The 16,879-nt window shown below is 43.0% G+C and overlaps 1 protein-coding gene across 1 annotated transcript in view; it reads left to right on the top strand.

The window, feature by feature from the left end:
• nudcd1 (NudC domain containing 1) overlaps positions 1–11,246 on the top strand; it is a gene marked incomplete at its 5' end in the record, with an annotated part of 48,006 nt that extends 36,760 nt beyond the window's left edge. The window contains 2 exons of the mRNA XM_080859012.1: positions 8,851–9,010; positions 10,051–11,246. Of these exons, the coding sequence (XP_080715138.1) occupies positions 8,851–9,010; positions 10,051–10,340 (450 nt within the window). The 3' untranslated portion in view covers positions 10,341–11,246. The remainder of the gene's footprint in view (positions 1–8,850; positions 9,011–10,050) is intronic.
• Positions 11,247–16,879: the final 5,633 nt, after the last annotated feature.

Raw genomic sequence — 16,879 nt, 5'->3', positions numbered from 1 at the left:
TTCTTTTTATAGAATTACATTGAATGCAATATCGCATTATGTTCAGCTTGAACAGGTACTTCAGGGGGTAGTGCGTAGTTCCTTTTATTCGTCAAAGCAGCACCATTCTTGAAGGTACAGACCCTTCATCCTGCTAAAAGATTGTTGATATTTGAACGAACCTGCCAATCAAATACACCCCTCCCTTCTTTGTTCCTGAAGCTCCTGTTGATTGGCTGGAGTAGTGCACTCTGTTGATTGGCTAGAGTAGTGAACTCTGTTGATTGGCTAGAGTAATGCATTCTGTTGATTGGCTGGAGTAGTGCACTCTGTTGATTGGCCGGAGTAGTGCACTCTGTTGATTGGCTCAAATAGCGCACTCTGTTGATTGGCTGGAATAGCGCATTGCTCCATTTGAGTCAGACCCTTTGTTAATTTCCCCTTTACGGAGCCCTAGTTGGTGTTTTTAGTGTTTCTGAGCGCAAACACAGCATACACAGTTAGAGGAGTGTGTAAAGAACACAGGATGGACTAGAGGAGTGTGTGGAGAACACAGGATGGAGAGCTAGAGGAGTGTGAGGAGAACACAGGATGGAGAGCTAGAGGAGTGTGTGGAGAACACAGGATGGACTAGAGGAGTGTGTGGAGAACACAGGATGGACTAGAGGAGTGTGTGTAGAACACAGGATGGAGAGCTAGAGGAGTGTGTAAAGAACACAGGATGGACTAGAGGAGTGTGTGGAGAACACAGGATGGAGAGCTAGAGGAGTGTGTGGAGATCACAGGATGGAGAGCTAGAGGAGTGTGTGGAGAACACAAGATGGAGAGCTAGAGGAGTGTGTGGAGAACACAGGATGGAGAGCTAGAGGAGTGTGTGGAGAACACAGGATGGAGAGCTAGAGGAGTGTGTGGAGATCACAGGATGGAGAGCTAGAGGAGTGTGTGGAGAACACAAGATGGAGAGCTAGAGGAGTGTGTGGAGAACACAGGATGGGGAGCTAGAGGAGTGTGTGGAGAACACAGGATGGAGAGCTAGAGGAGTGTGTGGAGAACACAGGATGGACTAGAGGTGTGTGTGGAGAACACAGGATGGACTAGAGGAGTGTGTGTAGAACACAGGATGGAGAGCTAGAGGAGTGTGTAAAGAACACAGCAGAGACTCGAGGTGTGTGTGGAGAACACAGGGTGGAGAGCTAGAGGAGTGTGTGTAGAACACAGGATGGACTAGAGGAGTGTGTGGAGAGTTGAATTAGATGTTTTGGATTAGAATTGAGGACTGCACCTGTGAAAGGAGTGAATAAATGTGTTATTAATGTGTTTGTTCTCAGGTCACTCTACATGCCTTAGTAATCTGAGCCATTCTTAAATCATTTTATAACTTATGCCATAAATAGTCTCTTAAACAAAAAAGTAATGTGTTGTAGACTTGTGGATCTGTTGAGTTTGACTACTCTCCTGCGAAGTATTTCATTCTTTATTTATTCTTTATTTAGTTTTGAATTATAATTTACATAAATAGGATGTGAGTGTGGATGGGTCCCTCAGCGCCTTCCTCTCTTCTCTCACAGTTTTGATTTAAATCCCCTCAAGTGGTCTTCCATGGTTGAGCACGCGTTAGTCACTCCCCCCTTGCTCTTATATGACTCACGCAGAGACACTCACAGCTCCCATAACACAGCACACACAGCACACACAGAGTAGCACAGCACAACACAACACAGCACACACAGCACACATAGCACAGCACACACAGCACAGCACAGCACACACAGCACAGCACAACACAGCACAACACAGCGCACACAGCACAGCACAGCACAGCACAGCACAGCACAGCACAGCACAGCACAGCACAGCACAGCACAGCACAGCACAGCACAGCACAGCACAGCACACATCCATAGGCTTTAAGCCTGGAGCCAGACAGAAGACGGACCCAGCCAGACTTGGGCCAGCCGATTCAACATTCAAGACATTATGAAGTCAGTTAGTTATTTTGGTGTTTTTTTTATTTTTGTTTGTGTGTTCTCTAGTTTGCATAGTGTAAAGTAGTGATTGTCTGTCCTATTTCTGGAGCCCACCTGTCCTGCCTCCTGTTTTAGTTACCCTGCTCCAAGCACACCTGTCCGCGTACTTTGAACACGCCTGATGAACTAGCTAATCAAGTGACTTCAGCTCATCAAGACCGGTGCCATTGGTGAGTTCAATAGGTGGAGAAACACCGAAACCATGGAGATCAGTGAATTTCCGCTATGAAATATGAATGGACAAGGAATATCGAGGAATGATATGACAGATGTGAATTAGAAGCACAAAACCTGTTGCCAATGGCAGCGGTCATTCATTCTTTGCAGGGGTCATTCTAAAGAAAGATCAGGCCTCCAAATGCTAGGGTGGCTCATTCAAATCAACAGAACATTCTGAAGCATTCTGAAGACACGTATAATAGGCAGTGATATAGCTTTACAGAGGTCATTAAGTCAAAACCTGAGGTTGTTTGTTTGTTTGTTTGTATCTGTATGTGTTCATAGTGTGTTCAAGATCACATTAGCATTCCAAGGCTGTGTATCAGAGAAGGCCTAGCTTCAGCTCCTCACAACTCATATTGTGTCTTTGCTGTGTGTTTAGTCCGTGGATGTTTCCTTGGATGCAGATACAGTGCCCTCCACAATTATTGGCACCCTTAGTGAATATTAGCAAAACAGGCTATGAAAAAATATGTCTTTGCTGTTTATCCTCGTGGTCTTTCACTCAAAGAATTCACACAAATCTTACCTTTTCATTAAAGTAAAATTATTATAGCCAAAAGGCTAGGGTTTATTGATGGCAGTCGATGGATAATGTAGTCGTCTTCACGGCACGGCAGGCAGTCTCTCTCTCACTCACACAAAAACCGCTCTAGTTGATACTTTATGAGCACGTCAGCGCTCAAGGCTGGTATCTCTGTATCTGTCCTCCATTTAGTTAGGCACACAAACTCTGTCAGGCCAGGCAAAGCTGAAAGCCTTGAATTTTCTATTCACCAACAAGATATTGCCACAGCATTGCGAAGAAATGTAAAAATGGTTGCACTGCTCCGCCATTCTTCTGTTATTGTCATTGTTTCATCACCTTCTTTTCCCATTGAAGTGAACAGTGGAACGTTTGCATATTGTGACATCACTCACTCTGGAGGCTGCTGTAGGCACAGATTGTACCTGCCATGGCTGGCAGACAGATACTAAAGAGTGCATAGCGGCCTAGTAATAGCCTATGGCAGTGTGCAAACACCTTCTCCTTGGGGGCCTATAGACTATCAGGGACAGAATTATGTGCGGGAAAGGAACACCCACTGTTTCCCTGATTCTGATCATCTTACCCATCCGCAGGAAAGGCAGGCTCCGCCCTTGGCAACCCCCTGTTTTATGACTTTAGTTAGGGATGATGGGGGAGACTTTTAATCAGGGGAATTATGACTTTAACTAAAACATCGCCAATAGCTCAGCTGGTATTTGACAGTATGACTGTAAGTACAAGCCCACAGTTAGCTAACTAAAGACGCCAGAGAGCTTCAGTAAATCTAATGAAAACTTTGTCAGTAATCCACGAATAATATATAGCATAACATATAATAAATAAAATTACATATGAAAAATACAAAATATTGAACAGTATGTAAACGAGTACACCATCAGATTGCACTCATACCTGCATAAAATGTATTGATTAACAAAAATTGTTGTAACGATGGAATGTAAAACAGGTGCCAAGTTGAGATCAAACAACATGAGACATGTTGTTCAAGGTGAAATAGTGTGAGTGTGAGTGTGTGAGTGTGTGAGTGTGTGTGTGTGTGTGTGTGTGTGTGTGTGTGTGTGTGTGTGTGTGTGTGTGTCTTTGTGAGTGTGTGTGTGTGTGATATCTGTCTTAAGTAGTGCTTCTGCTGGATGGATGTATCTCATTCGGTCCATTTGAGTGTCAGTTAATTTTGTTGCAGTTGTGCATGTAACCTTTTTCTCTCAGTCATTTCCCATAACCTTGTCTGTCAGCTCAACAAATCTCCTGTTCCTGCAAGAATGTGGTCTTGTTTATTTCTGGTTTGCTAAAGCACCCCTATGATTCTCAGGAGCTGGCGTGACCTTTTCAGAAAGCTCTTGTCAAAAAATTGCAGTGGCTCTGTGAGTGATGCTTCTTCACGTGGCGCCCTACACACACACACACACACACACACAGACACACACACACACACACACACAGACTCTGAGTGATGCTTCTTCACGTGACGCTGTCCCTCTGGGAGCCTCTTCAGCTCATAGGCTGGAAATCAGATTCAGAGTTTGTCACTGATTCCCCTTTGTCCACAAGCCCTTAACACACAGACACACACACACACATACACACACACACACACACACACACACACACACACACACACACACACACACACACACACACACACACACCTCCCTCCTTCACAAGCACCCTACAATCTGCTTTCAAGTGACTGATGCGAGTGATGTGTTTGCATGCTCTCTGTACTGATGAGATAGATTTGTTGTCCGTGTCTGTTCAAGGTGTCCTGAAACCCTGATTGACTCTGTTCAGGATGACTGATTGACTAAAGCCCTATTTGGACAGGATTAGTTCAACATGGAGAGGTGGACTAATGTAGTTGTTCATTTCTCAGTGGTCTTAGTCCTGTCCGAATGCGCCATTTCAGTCATTTTTATTGACTGTGCACTCCCATGTCAGTAAAGATTTTGTCACCTTTGACCTTCTGTAAAACAAGCCATAGAAATAACCTCAGGTCATACTAATCCCATGCGAATAGACATGTGTGTAAAGTTTGAGTCACCTCTCTTTCCCTCATCTCAGGGTTAACAGACTCCCAGAGGTTCAAATTCATCAACATAAACATCCTTTATGTTATGCATTCTATATACTAAACATCCTATATGTTATGCATTCTATATACTAAACATCCTATATGTTATGCATTCTATATACTAAACATCCTTTAAATTAAACATCAAATATCTTATGCATTCTATATCCTAAACATCCTATATTTTAAACATCTTATATCTTATGCATTCTATATCCCAAATATCCTATATGTTATGCATTCTATAGCCTAAACATCCTATATCTTAAACATCCTATATCTTATGCATTCTATATCCTAAACATCCTTTATTTTAAACATCCTATATCTTATGCATTCTATATCCTAAACATCCTATATCACATCTTATATCTTAAACATCTTATATCTTATGCATTCTTTATCCCAAATATCCTATATCTTATGCATTCTATATCCTAAACATCCTTTATCTTATGCATTCTATATCCTAAACATCCTATATCTTAAACATCTTATATCTTATGCATTCTATATCCCAAATATCCTATATCTTATGCATTCTATATCCTAAACATCCTATATGTTAAACATCCTATATCTTATGCATTCTATATCCTAAACATCCTTTATTTTAAACATCCTATATGTTATGCATTTTATATCCTTAACATCCTATATGTTATGCATCCTACATCTTAAGCATCCTATATCTTATGCATTCTATATCCTAAACATCCTATATGTTATGCATCCTATATCTTAAACATCCTTTATCTTATGCACTCCCAATTCATGTGAGCCTCGGTCACTGCTGCTTTAACACATCAGGTTCTTTCCCTGTCACTTGCATATCTACTCAGTAAGTTACGAAGTAAAAAAGCCATGTAAAGAATAGAATATCAAACAAATTCACGTTGAATATCATAGTAACCTGAGACAAACCTAATACGCTGTTACAGTAAATGCTTTAGATTATTCTTTCACGTGACCACACTGTAGCTTACATATCTTATCAGAGGAAAGAATAAAAGCAGCCGATATATCTTGAATGTAGTCCACAAAGAAAACATCTAAAAACATTTATTTTAAATTAAAATGAAAGCATTTCAGCAAAGATGTAAGCTATACATGTTTCATCCCTAGCTGTCTCTAGCTCCTAACACACAGAAAATGTTTCACTAAAATATCTGCCTAGCATCTACTGAGATTTGACCACATCCATTGATTCAGTCCCAACATTGAATAAACTCTCCTAAAACAGGTATGTGGTTTCTGTTGGACAAGCTAGATCAATAGCATGGTGGGCATGAGGAACCGTAATCCATTCGCTCTCTTGGAAGTTAAACTAGGTATTTCAGCCATCTTAAACATAACACATCTATTCAGACTGTGTCTATTTATGTCTTTCTGATTGAATCAGGTGTCAGGATGTGCTTGTTTGGTCAGTTTAAGATTACTAGTCTTAACTATCTCTATTAATAGTCGTTCTTAACTATCTACAGTTTCTTCATTGTCATTGTGACATTATCACAGGTAAGAGAGAATACGGTGTTTTTTCCCTCAGCAAGCAGATTGAAAATGGAGTTTCTTGTCTAGACATGTAAGTTATACTGACCTAACTTTTTGTGGATTCTGCCTTCACTTTGCATATAAGCACAGATTTGTCAGCGAGTGGTGAACAGAGCCGCTGATTATTCTGTGGAGGCCTGAATGGTTCTTTTAGACAGTGTGAATTTGAAAGAACACAAAGCACATCTCACAAGTGCAATCATGGACCACGCTTTTTTTCCTCCTCAAAGTCTTTTTTTGTTTTGTTTTGTTATTTTTTTCCCCTAAGTTTAGTGAAAAGACTTACATTTTTGGAAGAAGGAACATAAGTAGCGGTCGGGAGGACTGTAAACCCCAGTTGACCCTGGCAAGTACAAAGAGAAAAATAATGAGTCTGAGAGATGAGGAGAGAGATGTGTGCTGCACTTTTATTTTCCAGAGCTGCTTCGTTATCACAGCGCACAGGCACAGGAGTAAAGTCGGTCCTCGTCCTCCTATGAAGCAAAATGACCCAAGCCCATTCCAGAAGGGTAATGATGTTGTGATGGTGGGGCGGGGGGCATGGAGGGGGAGTGTTGCGCCTGCTCCACCTGCAGAACAAACAGGATGGGTCCTCCTTGGGTCCCTGTGGCACTATGGTTAATTACCTCCTTCATGCGGAGAGCTCGGCGCTGCTTCAGGGCTACATACACCGGCGTGCTGGTGTGTGTGTGTGAGTGTGTGAGTGTGAGTGTGTGAGTGAGTGAGTGAGTGTGTGTGTGTGAGTGTGTGCATGCTGGGCTGATCGCCCGACATGTGGAAAAGGAAACTGGGGACACCAGATCTGTCACCGCATCTGACGGCATTTCTCCGCTTCTGTTTCACTGTATTACTGTGAGGCGTTAAAATGCTGTTATTCGGTTTAGGCAGGCTCGACTTTGATTATAATCCTGTGTGTGCTAAAAAAAAAAAAAAACCTGCACATTCCTGGATCTGTAAACGGGAAATAAACAAAGTTTCTCAGATCTCAGACTGAGCCATGCAGGGTTCCAGCCAATCAACAACGTTGCTTAAGGAATATGGAAGGGAGGGGTGTATTTGGTTGGCTGTTGAGCTCAACTATGAACAGCCCTTGATCTAGAGATGGGGACTGGGGTCACCCTTAAGTCACACACACACACACACACACACACACACACACACACACACTCACACACAAATCAAACTTTATCAGGCACCTGAAAACGCACTCAAATAGGTCAGTCCGTTAGTAATGCAAAGGTCACTGTTTGGATCAGCATGCTATCTATCAATAGCTGAAAGGATGAGTGAGTTTGCTTCAGCTGCAGACAAGTGTGTCCTTTCTTCTTCACAGTTTTTCCCAGTCGCCTTGGGACATCTCTCAAATCATCTTTGACATTTTCCAAACAATAAGTGCATTTGGCAGAGTGGCATTCCCATGAGCCCAGATATAACTCTCCCTTTGGTTCTACTGGCAGACTGGAATTTCCATGAGCCCAGATATCACACTCCCTTGGGTACTACTGGCAGAGTGGCATAACCATGAGCTAAATGTGTCTGATTAGGATGGTACTGTGGAGCTAATGTGTGTTCAGTCTATTGCAGTAGACTGATCTATGTGATTAGGGGGTAGCATCCTAATCACAAGAAGAGCAGGGAGGTTTTTCTCCTTGACTGCTTTGGTGATCATGGTTATTAGGAATAATAGGGATTATTTTCTTATATTCTTATTTTCATTACTTGGTTCCTCAAAGAATGTATGTGGCACGCATGCAAGATTGTCCAAGTGTTTCGCCCCCATTGTATCTGGGCCCACCAAAACGGGTGCTGTTCAACGTGTGTGTGTGCGTGTGCGTGCGTGCGTGCGTGCGTGCGTGTGTGTGTGTGTGTGTGTGTGTACTGCACTACCACTGCACTGCCTAGACTATGACCACTGCACTGCCGAGACTATGACCACTGCGCTGCCTAGACTGACCAGAGATGTTCAGATTCAAGCCTGCTACATGATGGGGTCCATAGGACAATTTTCTGAAGTGCTTAGTAGGAAAATAATGAACCTTTTCTAAAAAAAGCTCTCTGAAGAGATGTCCCCTCCAGGGCAAGACCAATCTATGGCTGATCTTTCTTTCCAGTTGAAGGTGAATCCTACCCAAAGTGTAGTCCACTCTGCACGTAGCGTTAATCGTTCAGATAACCATAATGTGAGTGTGTGTGTGTGTTTTCCTAGGTAGGATTACCATAACTCTAAAATAATACTCATTACATTCAGGCCCTTCTTAGAATGAAACCAAATCAGAGTTTTTTAAGAGTTTTGTTTATTATTATTATTATTATTATTACGGTATTATTGTTAAATTTTGTTTTATGTTGGTTGTGTTGTGTCTTTGTTTGTTTATCAGTAGTATGTGTGTGTGTGTGTGTGTGTGTGTGTGTGTGTGTGTGTGTGTGTGTGTGTGTGTGTGTGTGTGTCCTCCTAGGTGAACCTGGGCAGCCACCAGTACCTCTTCAGCGTGGACGTGAGTCCGGCTGACATGCCCTGTCTCTGCCTCAGGCACGACGTGGACGCCCTTCTCTGGCAGCCACGCCCTGGCCAGCCTGATGCATTGTGGGAACATATTGCCACCTTTAATGCCCTCGGTAAGGAGGTTTGTGTGTGTGTGTCTGTTGTTTGTCTGTCTGTCTCTTTGTGTGTGTCTGAGTGAGTGAGGGAGAAAGTGAGTGAGTGAGTGAGTGAGTGAGTGTGTGTGTGCCTAAGTGTAAGTGTTATTTACACGGCTGAATCCTTCTGGATGATTCCTGAAGCACACAGATTAGCACACAGATTATCAGGTTTTTATTGTTATAATCCCATTGGTCTCATAGTCATCTAATGTGGAATGCATTTTTCAGCGCTCCAATTTTTGCACGTCTGTAGTCCTCGTGCTTCACAAATAACCAATCCTGTGTGTGTTACACTGGCTGGGTGCACACACACACACACACACTGACTGGGTGCACACACACACACACACACTGGCTGGGTGCACAGAAACACTGACTGGGTGCACGAACACACACACACACCGTCAGCAAGACATTAGTTTGTATAATGATGTTTTAATGCTAGCCTAAGAACATTATAAAAACGTTTGGAAGGCGTTTCTGTTAGTATGCTTGCACAAGAGGAACTCATTTAAACTCATTTAAAGCCGCTGTAAATCATCTTTTTATGCCATTTGAGGCGATGTTTGCGTGCTGTACTGAACACAGCAGCCCAGCTTGAGCAAAGCCATAAGACTATGACGAGCATAACCAGACACACAAACACACACACACACACACACACACACACACACACACACACACACACACACACACACACACCTGTTCTGACGAGCATTACCAGACACACACACACCACACACACACACACACACACACACAGACAGACAGACACACACACACACACACACACACACACACACCTGTTGTGACAAGCATTACCATTAATATCCAGCCCCGCTCTGCGTGCTGTTCGCATGAATATCTTGTTTTTTCTCCACACCTTTTAAAAGCCCTCCATAGCTCAAACTTAGAAAAGAGGAGAGGAGAAAACATTTCTTTAATTTAGGTTGCACTCCAAGAGGGTTATCGTTGGGCTGTCAGTCAGTGTTGTGTGTGTACCTCATTATTTCCAGGTTACGTCCAGGCGTCGAAGCGTGACAAGAAGTTTGCGACCTGCGCTCCCGACTTCTCCTTCGCCGCGCTGGGAGAGTGCCTTCGGCGGGTCTTCCTCTACCGGCAGCCGTCGCCCGTGGATACCGTCCTCTTCAACAGGAAGGAGGGGCGGCAGGTTGGCCAGGTCGCTAAGCAACAGGTGGCAAGCCTGGACACCAATGAGCCCATGCTGGGCTTCAGGGCGTCCAGAGAGAGGCTGTACGTGCTGACCTCCAGCAGCCTCTTCGTCCTCAAGATCAACAACCAGTGAGATGGGACTGGTACACTGTGAGAAGGTCAGAAGGTCAGGAGGTCAGAAGGTCAGCAGGTCAGCCGAGACCTGAGGACTTTGCGTCGGTCAGAACTCCCCTTTGTAGTACTGGTCCAGTGTGAACCCGTTTAAACGCAATATCATTCCGTGTGTGTGTGTTTGTCAGTCCTTTATTAGACACATAGAGAGCTGCTCCGAAGAGATGTAGTGGTGAAATACAGTTACATTCATTAAGAGACACTGCACAGCCAGAAATGGACCACACATTCTGTCTCCTTTAATTAGACACCAGGTGCGATCTCCCTGAACAGTCTCCCACACACAAACACACACACACACACACACACACACACACACACACACACACACACATACACACACACACTCTCTTTCCCACCATGTCTACATGTCCTCCTGGTGTTATAAATAGATAAATAAAAACTCTTCTAAAGAGGATTACCTTGATGAATGTATGAGGATCACTGAATCTAATAAATATGCACATCATTTGGGAAAGTTCACTGGTTCTTGTCCTTAATGATGGTAATTAGCTATTGTTTATCACGATGCTAATGCTCACTCATGATTAGCATTGATTCCCCAGTCTGTCTGACTGGTTTGTGTGTGTGTGTGTGTGTGTGTGTGTGTCCCTCTTTACTTCAGCACCTCTCATCTAAACTCATTACAACAATACTTTACAAATCAGCAGCAGGGTCCTCTCTGTGCTTCTGTTTGTTTTGTCTTGTTCTCTTGTTTTGTTTTGTTTGTTTTGTTTCTGTGTTCAGTGTGAACCACTTGTGTTTTCTGGCGCAGCTGACAGATGTCTGAGGCAGTCTGTGCTCGCTTGTGACTCATACCTGAAACCTCACAGAAGAAGGCCTTGCTTAAACAGACTGGAAGACAACAGATGCACACACACAAACATACACACACACACACACACACACACACACACACACACACACACACACACACACACACACACACAGTGTGAGTCGCTCCTCATCTTTCTGCTGACTTTTGTTTCTGCTGCCTCCTTCACCCAGGAGAACACACATCCGTATGTCCGCTTCAAGTATCAACTTTCACAGCAGTGTGTGTGTGTGCGTGTGCGTATGCATGTGCGTGTGTGTGTGTACAGAACGAACTACTTACAGAGCATAACGTGACTTGTATTTGTTTTCATTTTTTTATACACAATAAAGAACTCATCGGTGGAAGTCAAAGTGTTTTGCATTATTTAATCGTAATCCCCTACAAACAAGTAGTGATTTATGATAATTTTCCACTTAATATGCACACATGTAAAGTATATGTTATTTTTAGGTTAGTAAGCTGAGATTAAATACTGTGGTTCATCAATATTCACTTCTTTAGTTTGTCCATGGAGTGCGCTTTTACACTTCAGTAACTGAAATGTGAACGTGTGATTCATGGTCCTTCTCCTCAGCGTTTCATAATAGTATAGTTATTATAGTATATTATTATTATGTCCTCCTGATGTATACGATGCGTATCCTTTTTATGCTCCATGTCCCATCCTTATGTAAAGCAGAAGGACTAACTCTGCAGAGACACAGCAGAGTCAAGGACAGTGTTGTGAAGAAAGAGAAAGAAATACTTCTACACCTGCACCTTACTTGTTTCACTTTAGTCTTATTTTTGTATCCTTTTATTTACTCTATTTATTTCAATATATAAATCAAGTTGCCTAGCCTTGCCTTGCAATAAGGACATGGCTGAAGGATAGTGACTGAGAATTATTCTTGTGTTCCTGAGTGAATGTGCATACTTTATATAGGGAGGAACACATGTTTTTGCCTTCAGAGTTGCATAATCATACGTCCAGAAGCTTTTTATTTATCAACAACAGCTACTTACTTCACCTTTTGTTTAAGTGTTTAGATATTAAGAAGAGGCGATCTAAAAATGAAATCTCTTACGATGTAGGTTACGTGCACATCAGAGGAGGATGAACACATATCTGCTGTCTCGTGAAGGTGTCGTGTGATGAAGGTGAAGGTTGTGTGTCTATGCACAACACACAAATCTTTCCCCTTCACCTCTGTTTGACAAACAAAGGATATCCATGGAGATCACCAAGGAGACAGACTTGTCAGTCTTTGGTCAATTTCCATAGGACCTTCGGTTATGTGCATAATGTCACATTCCCGGCACGACTTTCGTCACTCTCAGAAAAACTCCTGTTTACTGTCGGAATTGAATAATAAGTCGATTTGTTGTGTATATATCACTCAGCCTGTGCTTAAACTGATGTTCTCCCTGCATGTTGCCCAGTATTGGCTTTTCGCTGTTTTAGAGCGTAGAAGGCGATCTTCATTCGTTTCTGCCACAGATTTAATTACTGGTACACAATTGGATTGGCTTGTGGCGCGTGTGTGTGTGTGTGTCTGTAATTGGCCATCCCCACAGGTGGAGATAATGGGGAGAGGCCACAGCTTGTGTGTGTGTGTGTGTGGGGGGGGGGGGCCTCAGCTTGTTCCACTAATGCACCTGAAGATTGCCTGTCAGAGTCCTTCCCCCTCCTCCCAATGCACTATATAACACAGCAAGGGTAATCATACCACTCTGGACACACACAAACACACACACAAACACACAAAAGCAAGCACACACTTTTTGCAGTAGACATTGCCACTTTCATTTTACATGGCTACTGTATATATATCCTGTCTCATATAGGGCTGTGAACTCTTATTACATGGCTACTGTATATATATCCTGTCTCATATGGGGCTGTGAACTCATTTGTCACGGCTACTGTATATATATCCTGTCTCATATAGGGCTGTGAACTCATTTGACATGGCTACTGTATATATATCCTATCTCATATGGGGCTGTGAACTCTTATTCCATATCCAACCGTTTAATTGGTTGCCTCTCGCCAGCTCCTGCTGTATTTGACTGGAGTTCTTAAAGAGGTCCTAGTAAGTGTTTCTAGCCTGACGATGTCATACTCATAATTCTAGTCAGAATATGAGTCTGATACTGAACCATTGGGCTGCGATTATGGGCCGTGTTTCAACGAACCAGGGGGAAAAAATGCCTCTTCGCTCAATTGGATACCTAGAACCAATCAGAGCAACGTAATATGACCATCTGATAGATTAAAACTTTAACCTGATCCCGTAGGAAGGACGGCAAAAACATCTTTTCGATCGACAAAGGCCTTGATCGCGTTTCTCTGTTCCTCTTTCAAAATGAATGCGCTGTCAATATGTGTTGAGATATGCCTGCTCACGTTACTAATTATACTAACTATGTGTTTCAATGGATTTTTGGTGTAAGCGTTAGCAATGACCTAACAATAATGGTCTAGAGCGCTTCAGTTAAGACATACAATCCTCGGCAACATTCGTGTTGCACATATACAACTAACCGAGTCAATGTAGACACAAAAAAGTCGTGTAGATAGCATAATTTACATAAAATATGTCCCACTTACAAGCTCCCGATACGCGGCCATCTTTGGAGGATTTCGAATCTACCGTTTGATCATCTGTCCATCATCGTATAAAGCCCGCCCTGACAATTTGATTGGTACGGCTTTATCCGACCGATGATACTCTCTCCCAACTAGCTCAAAGCCAGACCGAATCTCCCAGACCAAAATTTTTGTGGGCGGAGTTCGGGCTGGTTTCCAGGCTAAAGTGTTTCCAGTTTTCCCTTTCCTTTACTGTGTAATAGAGCTGTTCGTGTGTGTGAACGGTCTGCGGAGATATACACGCCAGAGATACACGCCAGAGATACACGCCAGAGATACGCGCCAGAGAGCACGACAGAGATACACATCAGAGATACACGCCAGAGATACACGCCAGAGATACACGCCAGAAAAACACGCCAGAGATACACGCCAGAGATACACGCCAGAGATACACGCCAGAGATACGCGTCAGAGATACATGACGGAGATACACGCCAGAGATACACGCCAGAGATACACGCCATAGATACATGCCAGAGATACACGCCAGAGATACCACAACAGAGATACACGCCAGAGATACACGCCAGAGATACACGCCAGAGATACGCGACAGAGATACATGACGGAGATACACGCCAGAGATACACGCCAGAGATACACGCCATAGATACATGACAGAGATACACATCAGAGATACACGCCAGAGATACACGCCAGAGATACACGCCAGAGATACACGACAGCGATACACGCCAGAGATACGCGCCAGAGATACACGACAGAGATACACGCCAGAGAAACACGCCAGAGATACACGCCAGAGATACACGCGAGAGATACACAACAGAGATACACGCCAGAGATACACGCCAGAGATACACGCCAGAGAGCACGACAGAGGTACCACAACAGAGATGCACGCCAGAGAGCACGACAGAGGTACACAACACTTTTCTCAGCCGACTGATACGCCTAGTTCGAATTCAAGCCCTTTTTCTTTGACACGAGATGATGCACTAAAGAAGGTGAACAGGCATGTAGAGTGGGAGAACAATCATGTGTGTTTGAAACATTGAAGAACAATAATGTGTGTTTGAAACATTGAAGAACAATAATGTGTGTTTGAAACATTGAAGAACAATAATGTGTGTGTGAACCATAGAGAACAATAATGTGTGTTTGAAACATTGAAGAACAATAATGTGTGTTTGAAACATTGAAGAAGAATAATGTGTGTTTGAAACATTGAAGAAGAATAATGTGTGTTTGAAACATTGAAGAAGAATAATGTGTGTTTGAAACATTGAAGAAGAATAATGTGTGTTTGAAACATTGAAGAAGAATAATGTGTGTTTGAAACATTGAAGAAGAATAATGTGTGTTTGAAACATTGAATAAGAATAATGTGTGTTTGAAACATTGAAGAAGAATAATGTGTGTTTGAAACATTGAAGAACAATAATATGTGTTTGAAACATTGAAGAAGAATAATGTGTGTTTGAAACATTGAAGAACAATAATATGTGTTTGAAACATTGAAGAAGAATAATGTGTGTTGAAAACATTGAAGTATGCAAAGCTGTTTCAGTAGACCCCAAAATATAATTAGCAACATTGAAAATGAGGTCCTCTTTAAAAATGAGGTGCTCTTTAAAAACTATTGTGATTGTTCACCTTATCCTAACAGCAATATGTTTTGTTCATTGGCATTTTCCGCTTACATTGGGGCACACCTTATGCTGGTGATACCAAATTAACCTCAGATAAGGGGGTACTGTGGTCTTTGTTTGAAATTACAATTTTTTAATGAAAAAAAAAGGGGGGGGTCTTGACCCCATGCTTTTCGCTGAGGCTGAGTTGGTCCCCACCCCCTTTTTTTTTTAAACATTTTTTGCAGGTACTCATAATTACAAACACGCCAGTGACCGGTGTTTACAAACCCGTCACACACCCGTGGTTGGCATGGCGCCAGTGTGTGTGCCACCCCAGAGAGAGGAGCATTGTGTTCAAGCTGAGAACCAGAGGTTGACCCTTGACCCTTCGTGGCTCCAGTGAGCTGTTTGATATTCAGTGAGAGTTTCCTGTGTGTGTGTTTGTGTCAATGTTCTAGCGTGCATTCTCACTCACACTGACACAAACACACACACACACACACTCTCACTCTCACTCACACTGACAGGTGGGCAGATTGGCATCTGGACCCTGTCACTGTTGGAGGGGAGAGGAGGACCTGTTGTGTCAAGAAATTGCCTGAGGCGTTGGATTAGTTTCCTATTTCTGTGTGTGTGTGTGTGTGTGTGTGTGTGTGTGTGTGTGTGTGTGTGTGTGTGTGTGTGTGTGTGTGTGTGTGTGTTTGTGTGTGTGTGTGTGTGTGTGTGTGTGTGTGTGTGTGAGTGGGGACAATCTTTTAATGATATAGCTCCCAGCCACCCCCTTCCCCAGGACACACAAGCACACGCACACACACACACACACAGACACACACACACACACTTCTCTTGGAGATTATCTTGAAAACTCCTTCATGATTCCATCTTTAAAAAAGACATAAACCTGCTTCTGATCAAAAGAAATGTTTGACCAGAATCTCTCCAGACACCGTCCCCACCAAACTGTATGATACACAGACACAGACACAGACACAGACACAGACACAGACACAGACACAGACACACACACACACACACACACACAGACACACCAAGCTGTATGTATTCTTCCAAAAACACAAACAAACACTTACTTTCCTTAAAAGAAATAAAACACAAACTTGCTTCTCTGTGTCCTCTCCTATTAACCTTCCTGTGTCTTTTCTCCCTCCTCATCTTCAAATCTTCCTCTCCCGCCCCAGGCGCACATCTCCATGTCTATTAATCTGATTTCAAACGCATCATGAAGTGGTTAGACATCCCATCCCTCCTTTTATTCACTGTGGGTCTCCTGACGTGGCGTGTATTCTTCCAGACATAATTAGCCCTGAAAGAGGAAGATAAAGCGTTATTGAGAGAGGCTGTAATTATGGCCGCCTTGCTCCTGTCTCTGAGCTGAGCTTGTCTCTGTAATGGATGGATGGATGGATGGATGA

This window comes from Sprattus sprattus, assembly GCF_963457725.1.
Source record: "Sprattus sprattus genome assembly, chromosome: 20".
NCBI lineage: Eukaryota > Metazoa > Chordata > Actinopteri > Clupeiformes > Clupeidae > Sprattus > Sprattus sprattus.
The sequence above is the reverse complement of the archived record's forward strand: the minus strand, read 5'-3'. Positions and strand labels throughout refer to the sequence as shown.